Genomic DNA, 11,924 nt, shown 5'->3' on the forward strand with positions numbered 1-11,924 from the left:
CAAGTCTTTTCAAGTAAACCGGTTCAAGTCCAATTCAAGTCCCAAGTCATTGGTATAAAAGTCCAAGTCAAGTCACAAGTCTTACAACATTTTTTCAAGTCAAGTCTAAAGTCATAAAATTAATGACTCGAGTCTGACTCGAGTCCAAGTCATGTGACTCGAGTCCACACCTCTGGAATATGCTTTGCAATCAGTTTGTGTGGTGGTTCTCAAAGTAAATTTCAATACAGTTTAAGTACAGATTAACTGTGATGGCTATTTTAGATATATACGTATAATTACGTTCACATGTTAACAATGACATGCACCTGTAACCAGATGATGTTTGAAGCCTTTTAATTATCTTCCTGATCTGATTTATTTCTCTGTCTGTCTGTCTCTCTCTCTCTCTCTATATATATATATATAAATATAAAAGATCTAAAGGAAGACTGAAGTTGTCACATTCAAATGAAAACTGACTGTACATCTGCATCATCAATGTTCGTGTCATTCCTGGAAGGACACTAGCTGCTGGGAGATTTCAAGTGACATAATAATGAGTATACATACTTTGCACTTTTTGACACTATTTTTATGCATTTGTTTCATTTACAAGATTTGCCTGATGTTTTTTTTTTTCATTTTAACCTTCGAGTATCAGTTCAAAATGTTTTAGAAATGTTAAAGAAAGCACAAATCCATAAAGTACATTTTTTTAAAGGAGCAAATTTTAAAATATTTGAGAAAAAATAAAAAGACTGTTGTTTATGAAACTTTATATTTTTTGAGCGAACTCTTGGTGAATATGTGGAAGTATTGTGAAGGTTTAAAGAAAAACTGGGCTGTGCTATTTTTTTTTCATCAGCTAAGAGAACAAGACCAAAGCGATCAGTGGTGCCACAAAGCATACAAGGATGGTACTTGTTGATTTGCCAGCAGTTGTGCTGCTGGGCTGTGATCCTGTTGTTGTGCCAGCAGTTGTGCTGCTGGGCTGTGATGCTGTTGTTGTGCCAGCAGTTGTACTGCTGGGCTGTGATCCTGTTGTTGTGCCAGCAGTTGTGCTGCTGGGCTTTGATGCTGTTGTTGTGCCAGCAGTTGTACTGCTGGGCTGTGATCCTGTTGTTGTGCCAGCAGTTGTGCTGCTGGGCTGTGATCCTGTTGTTGTGCCAGCAGTTGTGCTGCTGGGCTTTGATGCTGTTGTTGTGCCAGCAGTTGTACTGCTGGGCTGTGATCCTGTTGTTGTGCCAGCAGTTGTGCTGCTGGGCTGTGACGCTGTTGTTGTATCACTGTTGCAGAGGTCACCCTGGCAGCAGCTGACTTCTCCTCCAATGATTCCTGAGAGCTGTGCAGTTTGTGTGTTTGAACAAATCATCTTGGAGGCGCAGCCCTTTACTTTAGTAGTTTCCCCTCCTGCATTCACTGAGAAAACAAAAATTATTCTACTGTGCTGCAAGTTTTAAAAAAGGAATCACTGAATATTCCTCTAAGCAGAAAAGAAACATACAGAAACTTAATGTTCTAGGCCTGTTACCTGCTGCTGAGATGCAGTAGTCCTCATTTCTGTTGCAGGTTAAAGTTTTGGTGCAGTCATTTCCATCACATTGCGAGCATTTTTTCCCATTTGGCGAGGGTATGCTCCAATCTATGAAGCACAAATATATATGTCATATTTGTTTCCTTGATTATTTTATCAAAGTGCCAAAAAACATCAGATATGCAAATACTGGATGCTTTAATCCTCATCCATCAGGAGAACTCAGTGATTGAGAAAAAATTAATTTTCCTAAACCTGGCTCACTTTGTAACTTTTTCCACAATATTAATAAAATCTACTTCTTTATCACAACAGGAAATACTATTTCAAAATACCAAGAAACATGTTGTAAATTACCAGGGACATCTTGAGAGTTGCACAGATGAGAGGTGCAACACTTGCTGTTAATTACAACTTGGGCAAATCCAAAGTTGACTGAGCCACTGAAGCACTGATCAGGCGTAACACAAGTTCTCCCCATAAATTTAAATTCTGAACCACCTGAAACCAAAGAGGAACCATTGTAAACTCGGTCACTTCAAAAAATAATAGAAGAACTATAAAATACCATTTTACCCATATTTGAAATCATTCTGACTGAACCACACTGAGTATTGGATGGACATTCTTTTGTTGTCTCATTGCAGCTTCCAGATGGTCCTGGTATGCATTCATAACATTCCAATGGACATGCTGATAAAAGACATTTAAATAAGGAGTTAAATCAACTTTTCTTGCATTAACCGTATGGACAAATCCTGAAACTCCAACTAAAATAAATAGATTCAAACAAAGGGCTAAAAGTACAATAAATAGTGCAATCATTTGTAGGAAGTAGACACATTTTTTGCTGGGTTGTAAATAACATGATGTAAAAGCAATAAAAAAAAAAGTTTCATTGAAATTACAGAACTTTCTTTAAAATGTTAAAGAACAGATAACCAAGGAAAAACTTGCTTTTAGGGAGCAGCAGGATCCCAAGGATCAGCGCAAGGATCTGCATTCTGTGATGGTCAGATAGAAGTGAAATTTAGTTTAGTTTCTGTTCAGGTTGTAAGTAATTCTTATTGGGGGGAGTGGTTTCTCTCTCACTCTGACCACCACTTAACCCTTCCTTTGACAGTGAAAGAACCTGACAATCAAATTTTTTTATTTGCATAGCAAATATTAGCCTTTGTTAAATTTGTAAATAAATTATCTTATTGGTAAACCTTGCATTTCACACACTTTGCATGCTTTGAATATGATTTGGTTAACTTCAATGACTGACTACCTTCTGGAAAAGCCACTAATGAAATGTATTCAATTAAAATCCAGGTACAAAACTCTTGTGCAAATATACTGTACAAATATTACTAGTCTACTAGTAGAATTGCATTCTACTAGACTAGTTGCACATTGCAGATTGCACTCACTGCTGCCACTGCTGTATAAAAGTAAATGGAAGGAGAGAGACCCCTTCCTCTACACTGGAAATTTTGCACTTGTTCCACAGTGTTATGACCTGGCTCAAAAGCAACAACATAAATAGGGAAACTAACACCAGAATTTCACAGGGACGAGGGTGTAACACACAGGGATTAGACATGGTTTCTGTGGGAGCTCAATGGGTAAAGATGTTTATGATGGCTTTGTCCTGTTTTTTAACAGGTTATATGAATGGTTATATGAATAAAATGACAGACTATATTATTCTAAATGTGAAAATGAGTTTATAATGTTTACCAGTGTTTCTCAATGATAATAGTATTTGGCTGCGGAGTTTTGAAACCATGGTGGAGAAAGCAGGGTGTCCTCTATAGCCGGGGATCAGGAAAAACAGTGGGTATGTTCCTGACCCTAAACAATATGCTAAGATTAATATATTTTTGATTCAATACACGAGAAGCAACTTTAGTTTTACCTTATGAGAAGAAGCATTTTCTGTAACCTGCAAATTGTCCTCCCCAACAAATTGACCTCAGTTGACACATAGTCCTGCCCCTGTACTGGGAAGATATTGTATCAAGCATGGATAATGTTTCTGAGAATAAATCACGTGTTATAGGATGAGAAAAAGGTGTGGCCTGCCTGCTGAAGCAGCTCAGAAGTGCTGCTTTGTTTACAGCTGTGGTTCTCAAACTTTTCACAATGAGTACCACCTCATAAAACATATGGCTCCCTACCCATATGGAAAAGATATATATATATAAATCTTATAAAGTTTCTATCTGTCTTGTGTGAAACTTGTATGAAAAGCATACAAGTGTTAAAACAGATATAAGATCCCTTGAAAAATTATATAAATGAAACTTGTATGTTTTGGATACTTCCTAAAACAATATATGAAAGTAATGAGAAAGTGGCCACTTTCATGAGTAAATCCTATAAGCCTTATATGATTCACTATATGAAGTAGGCCACATCTTATGCAAGTCTTTTATAAGATTTTACTGTTTCTTTTTCATATGGGCATGACCAGCATTATAGTAGTATTTAATAACATATACAGTTTACATGAGACAATTTTATTTTTTATATGAATGCTATTCATTTTAATTGTCATAAAAAGTAAAATAAACATAAACATAAAATTGGTTTAGGGCCCAGATGGCTTGGGGATAGAAGCTCCTCTTGAGTCTCTCTGTCCTTGCCCGGATGATGCGGAACCTTCTACCAGATTGCAGAAGTTGGAACAGTTCGTTGCCAGGATGGGACGGGTCCTTCAGTATCTGCGCTGCTCTAGTCCGGCATCTCCTGGTGTAGGTGTCCTGAAGCGGGGGGAGAGCAATCCTGCAGCAGCGTTCTGCTGTACGGATCACTCTCTGGAGAGCTTTTTGGTCCTTCACACAGCTGTTCCCAAACCAGGATGTCATGTTCTGTGTGAGGATGCTCTCCACAGCGCCTGTATAGAAAATCCTGAGGATCTTTGGAGAGACCCTGAACTTCCTCAGTTATCGTAGGTGGTACAGGCGCTGCCTAGCCTTTTTGGTCTGGACCTGAATGTGGGCAGACCATGTCAGGTCTGAGGAGATGTGGACACCGAGATACTTGAAGGACTGCACCCTCTCCACTGGAGCTCCATTGATGATAATGGGCATGTAGTCTCTGTGCTGACTCCTTCTGAAGTCCACCACCAGCTCCTTGGTCTTGCCAACGTTCAGCTGGAGATGTAGGCCGCCTCATCGTTGTTGGAGATGGCACCCAACACCACTGCGTCGTCAGCAAACTTCACAATGGTGTTGGAGCCGTGGGTGGCCACACAGTCTGAAGTGTAGAGGGAGTAGAGCAGTGGCGAGAGGACACATCCCTGTGGTGCTCTTGTGTTGATGGTGATGCTGTTAGAGACGCATCACCTGAGTTCTGCCAGTGAGGAAGTCCAACACCCATGCACACAGGCGGCTGTTGAGTCCTAGATCCCTCAGCTTTGTGAATGGTCTGCTGGGTACTATAGTGTTAAATGCTGAACTGTAATCAACAAACAGCATTCTCATTTAGTTGCCCTGTTTCTTGTGCACATGGCTGAGGGTGGTGTGCAGGACATGGGCGATGGCGTCCTCAGTGGATCTGTTGGGTCGGTAGGCGAACTGGAGCAGATCTGTGGTGTCTGGGATGGAAGAGGAGATGATGTTCTTCAGCAGCCTCTCAAACACCTTCATTACTACCGAGGTCAGTGCAACTGGCCGGTAATCGTTCAGGGATGAGGGTTTGCTGTTCTTGGGCACAGGAATGATGGTGGATCTTTTGAAGCATGTGGGGACCACAGACTTCGCCAGGGACTAGTTGAAGATGGAAGTGAACACACCTGCTAGCTGGTCAGCACAGCAGCGCAGCAGACGGCCGGTGATGCCGTCTGGCCCTGCCGCTTTTCTTGTGTTCACTCTCCTCAATGCCGCTCGGACGTCATGCTCCGCGATGCTGGTCACCGGTCTCTCGCTGATGACGTCACTGTCCTCGGTAGTCAGGCGGTAGATAGCATTAGCCGCCTGGCTAACCTCGAAACAGGCGTAGGACTGGTTCAGCTTAGGGCTGGGCGATATGGCCTAAAATCAATATCACGATAAATTGAGCAGTTAACCTCGATAATGATAAATGGACGATAACCACCCCAAGTGCCAAAAAAAACAAAAGTTTTTTTTTTTTTTTCATTTGATGGGGCTGTGGCAGGCAGCATAGTTCCTCCAGTTATTTTGATAATATTATTCCCCCCCTAGACCCCCTAGAAAAGAAATAATAACTAACCACCTTATTGTAGTTGGATTATCTCAGTGGTTCTCCCAACTTAAGTTTGGTCCATTTACAGCATCCAGCCATGCAATTGCATTTTTCCCTAACCGTTGAGAACACTTGTGCTAACTTTTATCGAATGGAAAAAAGTTAGCGTTCATCCTCCAGCTTCAGTATGTTTATATTATGCTAAAATAGCTGTGTCGCTAGCCAGCATGTAGTGCATCATAATATACCAGCCAGTGAAGTGTCTAGAAAAATTTTGTTGGGGGGGCCAGGTAGGGGCACAGATTTGGAGAAGGGTGGCAGATTTAATTGGCAGATAATGTTTAAAAAAAAATTTCTACCAACCCTTAACCATAATTCAATAATCCTATAAACCTAATAACCAAATGCACTTTTAACTCTTATTAGAATGAGATTTTAACCACTACGGTGCAAAGTTTTTAGATACTGCGTTGATAAAGTACAAGAGATACAATCAGTGCTTTGTCAGTGTTTACTCAGCATTCAAGGACAGCAATATTTGCATAGTATTTTTACTGACATATACTGCACATATGTTTTGGGCAAAAACATTTTTGAATATTAAAATACGAACATTTGTAGCAAACAATGGACAAATTAGCCAGTTCCAATGTAAAACTTTCTCTGCCTGTTAAAAAAAGAAGATAATCTTCTCACAAACTGGTGTTTGATTTTGAAACAGGAAAAAAGTGGAGAAACAACTGAAAAGACTAATATTTGAATAAAACCTGAAAGCAAGTAAATACTTTCTATGCTGCCTTATGGTAAACTTTGGTAATATTGATAAAGAACAACACTGGCTGATGATGAAATACATTCAGCTGGCATGGTGACACTGCCAGTATTAACCTGCAGGGCTGGACTGGGACAGAAAATCGGGCATTTTTACTACAGACCGACCCACCAGGTATTAAAGCCATAAAGCCTTTGAATGAAAACAAACCCTGTTGTGACAGTGATGTACAGTCTTTTTGGTATATGTATGATTTCTATACATTTTACGTCAGATAAAAACTTTGGTTGTAAGATTTAGATAATTATTTAATAAAAGCTAGATATTTTAAATGAGAATAAGAAAGAAAAGTATTTCTTTTTGCCCCCTTTCCCTGTTAATGCCCTACCTGGCCCCCTGGCAAAACTTTGCTAGACCCGCCCCTGCACAGTTACCAGCTGTCAGCTACATAAAAAAGGATCCTGGTGGGTGGTCTTCACGTTTCCCTCTCACCAGATATCCAAACCGACATCATGACCAGCAGCTTTACAGCTGTGGCTCCAGCAAACATCAGCTGATACTAGAAATGAATATTAAATAAATTCTAACAACAGCCGATCAAGCTTAAAACGTGCTGCTGTTGTTTAGCGCAACATCTGCTGGTTTCGTCTTTCTGGCGCAAAGTGGGCGATAAACAAACAAGAGAGAAAAGCCGATCAGCTGATCATCGATCAGTTTCATGATTGAAGTAGCAACAGGAGAGGCAGGATGAGAGAAGAGGCAGCTGTGCAGCGTAAAGACAGAATAAATCCAGCTTTGTGTCTTTTTTTCCATCCTAGCTGAAGTTCGGGACAAACTGCGTCTGTTCTCAGCTCAATACGAAACGTGTAATATTTTCTCTGAATGAGGGACCATTCCATTTTTTTAAGGAGCCGTTGGCAACTCTACTAACTAACCTTATGAATAAAATAAAGTTCACTATCAGTAACATCATAGCAACCGAACAGCTGTATAAAAACTCCAAGCTGGCTAGAACGCAGTACGAGTTATTGCAACTGACAGTAAAAAGTCAGCACAACGAAAATAAACTCCACCTAAACTTAGTTCATATCTGACCCAGATAGACTGCAGGTCATAACTTCTTACCTGAAGTTCAGTTCACCTGACACTCGGACTGGCGGCTGCCTCGGGGCTCTCCTCCTGCCTCCCCTTCCCTCATCCACCTGCTGCCTCTGTGGAAGCCCCGTCATAGCCACCACCAAACAACGGAGTTATTTCTACACATCGACCTGCATCTGGCCAATCCACCACCTCTCATTGTTCATGCCGTTACAAAAAAAATAAAAAATAAGTCAAATAAGCCCGATGGCCAGTCCAGCTATGTTAACCTGCAACCAAATCTGCAGCTCCATACAGCAATGTTATGACTTACCTTACATCTTATAACTCATAACTCTTATGTTAGCTGCCCTCAGTAGCATACTGTCTGAAATATTCGAGGGCTGCAATAATTCTTTAAGTGTTATTTTTTCCTTGGTATTCTAATTTCGCCGAAGTTTACTAAACTCAACAAACTTAATATTACTTACCGGGACATTTATTCTGTCCTCATTTTCTTTCACCGAAAAATTGTTTCCTGCAGTGACGTCTTTCGTGCTTGGCTCTCCTACCTTTGCTAACGTGATGCACATAGCGCAGAAGCCGATGCTGCATTCACTTACACTCGGATATCTGAGCGTCACCGTGAAAACATAATCGGACATTTGATATTTGATTGAATTTTATTGTTTTGCCTTTGGGGTGGCACCTGGGGTGGCCAGTCTGGTTGGGGGGGGTGGCCTGTGCCCCCCCAGGCCACCCCGCTGGACACGCCATTGATACCAGCTACTCCAATTTCAGTAACCCTACAAACGTCACTGCTGTTTAGTTTTCTGCTTTCATTTGTGTCGGAAGTGAAGCAGAGCTGTACGTTTTAATTTTTCAGAAATCCCTCAATCAGTAAATGGTATATTATTTAATCATAACAATTTTTGGGGAGGCTTCCCATACCACTAGAGGGAGCCCATATAGCACCAGTGGTACCCATACCACAGTTTGAGAACCACTGGTTTACAGGATTATAAAGCAAACGCATGCTCTAAAAACTTTTGAACAGTCAAACAATGTCATATTGCTCACACAGTAAAGCAAGCAAAAGACTTGCACCTAATAACACCCTGAATATCAGTTCCACATGTGTCCCTGTCAGCAACAGAGCGTTACTAGCAGCGGCGGTCCTAGCCTGTTTGGCACCCTGGCCAAACACTCCCTTGATCCCTTTACCCCTAGTCCTAAAGTGTATATTTATTGTCTTACTCTTCTTATATTTATTGTTTGTTTACTTGCACTGCTGTAACTAGAGCCTTGACGTCTCTGCTCTCGCGCTCACTTTTCTCATATAGAATTTAGAAAAAAAAACATTGGTGCAAATTTTAAGTCTGTATCATAATGTCTGGTGTTTTCGTTTTATTTTGCGAGTTGGTTATTAGATGCTGCTCCAGCCAGTCAGAGAATAGGTTGAAAACAGGAGTTAATAAATTCTGCAGTCCACTACAAATGGCACTGAACAAAAATTAAACAGTTAAATCTCTCTATATATGGCACCATTTTAAAGCCTGGGATAGTCTTTTGACAGTAGAATAGGATTCATATATATTGCATACATTTTGTATGATATAGAGGTATTAAGGTAATAGTGAAGCAGTCAGTCCCAGAGCATATTCTAAATACTGCTCTTGTGGAAGTGGAAGGTATTCTAAATGCCAAAATCTTGCATACATATCATTTGACATAGCTAATCTCGATCCCATTACACCCAGCATCCCTCTCACGGAGCGATGGGATTCTTCATTACCTCCAGCTTTCTATAATTCCAGCAATCTACCAGGAAAGAGAAAATGGCGGCAGCTGAGTTTTCTCAGATAACACCTGGGCTGCCTTAATTTGCTATTAACTACTGTAGGGTTTCTGGTGTTTATAAGAAGATGACCCTGGTGTCAACATAACAGAAACTTCATTGCTGATTGCACCACACAGATACATGTGACCATTACATTGCTTCCCTGCTGATTATTTTTTTATTTAATTAAGTATCCACTAGGTAGCGTAGTTTTTCACACAAGACACAACACTCTTGTGAATATCACACCTACCATGTTTATGGAGCGGCCGAAGTAGAGAACAGATGGAAAGGAAGTCACAATGGAACAGGCCTCAATTTCCGGGAGCCCTCTGGCCTATGGGTACTATAGCAAACACTTTCACTGGACCAGATTGAGTGATCCAGACTGCTGCAGTAAAGGCCAAAGATAAAACCTATGTCCAAGTAGTTCTAATGCCCAGCGCAGGAATAACGACATTACAAGTAACAAGCGTTACTTTTTTCACTAACCAGTAATCTAACTAATTACTACTTCTATCATTCCAATGCTGTTACCATTACTAAGAAGAAAATGCAGTGCAGTCACGTTACCGTTTTAACTGCGTGCGCTTCCACGGATGGCAATCACTTTCTGGCACAACACCTGGAGCTAGGGGGCAAATTAGTCGCACGAGTGCTGTTTGACTGAGGAAGAATAAAGTAGTCGTGGTAAGCCAAGCACATGACCACTTTAAGATGACAAAGCAACAAGGTGATATATACCAGTTTTTAAATTGTGCTAATAGGCCACGTAAAACCAGAGTCATGACAAACAATATACACGGTGTTTTCCTGAATAGTTTTGTTACGTTTCGCACTGTCTAAGGACAGCGTTAGCAAGCACTCTCTGCTTGTGACCAAAAAAACCAAAAAACAAAACAAACACCTGCTGTCAGGCCAGCAATCAGGCTTTGATGTTCTCATTTATAGTGAACAGAAATTATGTTTTTTGGAGTGGCACAAATAATTTCTGTAGCATCTTATTTAATGCAGAACACCTGATTGTTATGTAAATAGTTTGAAGTGGTTATTAAAAAAATAGGGTAAAAAGTAAATGGCTGCAAATAACTTTGTTGTTTGCAAAACTTGAGCAGAAGATTTTAAAATTGACAATTTATATTCGCATTTAAAGTTATGAAATATGACTTAATAAACATGTTTGTGGTTGTTACAGTAAAAAATATAACTTTTTCTGATCGGATTTTATGTTTTTTGCCTGATTTTAGATCAACTGTGTTAATACAGTATGTCAAAATGAAATCATAACTGTAAATTCAGACACGTGAGGTTGTGTTAAAAAAAATGATACCAAACAAAGAGTTTGGTATCAGTAAAGAGTTTTTAAAGGTGAAATATAGAGGTAAAATCAACAGTAGTTTGAAATGGCCATTTATACCCTGGACCCGAGAGTTTTTTTTTTTTTTTAAGCAACGCAATAGTTACTTTTCAAATAATTAAATACTTTTAGAATCTTGTAACTTAGTTACTAACTCAGTGACTTTTTTGAAGAAGTAACTAGTAACTATAAATAATTACTTTTTCAAAGTAACTTACCAACACTGCTAATGCCTAAATAAATTTAAATAACATGAAAGAAATTTGGGGGCAGCTGTGTTGGGAAGCATACCACTGACACCTTGTGGTGAAGAGGTTAATTACAGTCACAGGACTGGTGTCTTCCAGCTACAGCAGCCAGCTTAACTAGTGATTCCGAGGCTTGCCATGAATTGGACATGTCCTTCTGTGTCTTTATGAAGCTGTGAGTAGTAATAGATTTATTGCCTGTCAGGATCTTTGTGTTGATAGTTTATTCCAAGTCCTATAATTTGTGTTGAGCTGTTTTCGAGGCTAACTATCTTTACATTCTGTTACGTCCCCTGGCTAGTCTAGGGTGTTTGAAGGGACGAACATAAAGGTAAATAGTGAAGGAGGAGCCAAGATGGTAACTTATTTATTATTAAGGTTTATTTAATGCTAGTGATGACATTTTGGTACAGACTGAGAGTTAACTTCAGGGAGAGCCAAGGCCAACATAACAAACAAAACATCCCTGATGTGAAAATAAAAGAAACTTACCTAACTCCAAAGAAAACAAAATATACAACCTATAACCATAACCTACCTAACAACACATAAACAGGAGAAAACAGGGTGTCAAAACAAAAGGCAGCTCTCCCCTACAGGCAGTCTGAACATGAAAACTAAAATGCACATACAAGTCACAAAGGCATGCAAGCCTGCACAGGTATGGCACTCAAAATGGCCAAAGGGCCCAGAAACACAGCTTCACAGGCCTTAAGTAGTGCTCTGCTGATTAACAATCTGCTAATTAGCTGGACTCTGAGCAGCATCCAATCAGGACAGAGGAGGTGGAGCCTAGACAAAACAAAGAGTTAGTAGGAAGTAGTAACATCCTCCTGGGGGATGTAACAATTCCATGTGGTGGGTCGCATTAATATGCTAGTCTAGATAGTCTAATGAATGTTCTTGAGTTACCTGATGAG

The 11,924-nt window shown here is 40.0% G+C and overlaps 1 protein-coding gene across 1 annotated transcript; it reads right to left on the bottom strand.

Moving 5' to 3' along the window:
- Positions 1–748: 748 nt before the first annotated feature.
- On the bottom strand, positions 749–2,519 carry LOC113032090 (mucin-13-like). The gene is made up of 5 exons (XM_026184752.1): positions 2,474–2,519; positions 2,093–2,209; positions 1,874–2,017; positions 1,514–1,624; positions 749–1,401 (listed from the first exon to the last, which is right to left on the bottom strand). The coding sequence occupies exons 1-5, from the start codon at positions 2,517–2,519 to the stop codon at positions 848–850; spliced, it is 972 nt and encodes a 323-aa protein (XP_026040537.1). The 3' UTR covers positions 749–847.
- Between the last annotated feature and the right edge of the window lie 9,405 nt (positions 2,520–11,924).

Source organism: Astatotilapia calliptera, chromosome 11 (assembly GCF_900246225.1).
Source record: "Astatotilapia calliptera chromosome 11, fAstCal1.2, whole genome shotgun sequence".
Classification (NCBI taxonomy): Eukaryota; Metazoa; Chordata; class Actinopteri; order Cichliformes; family Cichlidae; genus Astatotilapia; species Astatotilapia calliptera.

Excerpts from the sequence above, each read along its gene's own strand:
- LOC113032090 (XM_026184752.1), bottom strand. The coding sequence starts at position 2,519 with ATGCAGATCCTTGCGCTGATCCTTGGGATCCTGCTGCTCCCTAAAA. Across the intron at positions 1,625-1,873 it reads CAACTCTCAAGATGTCCCTG|ATTGGAGCATACCCTCGCCA; the intron begins GTAATTTACAAC and ends TGTGCTTCATAG. Across the intron at positions 1,402-1,513 it reads CTACTGCATCTCAGCAGCAG|TGAATGCAGGAGGGGAAACT; the intron begins GTAACAGGCCTA and ends TTGTTTTCTCAG.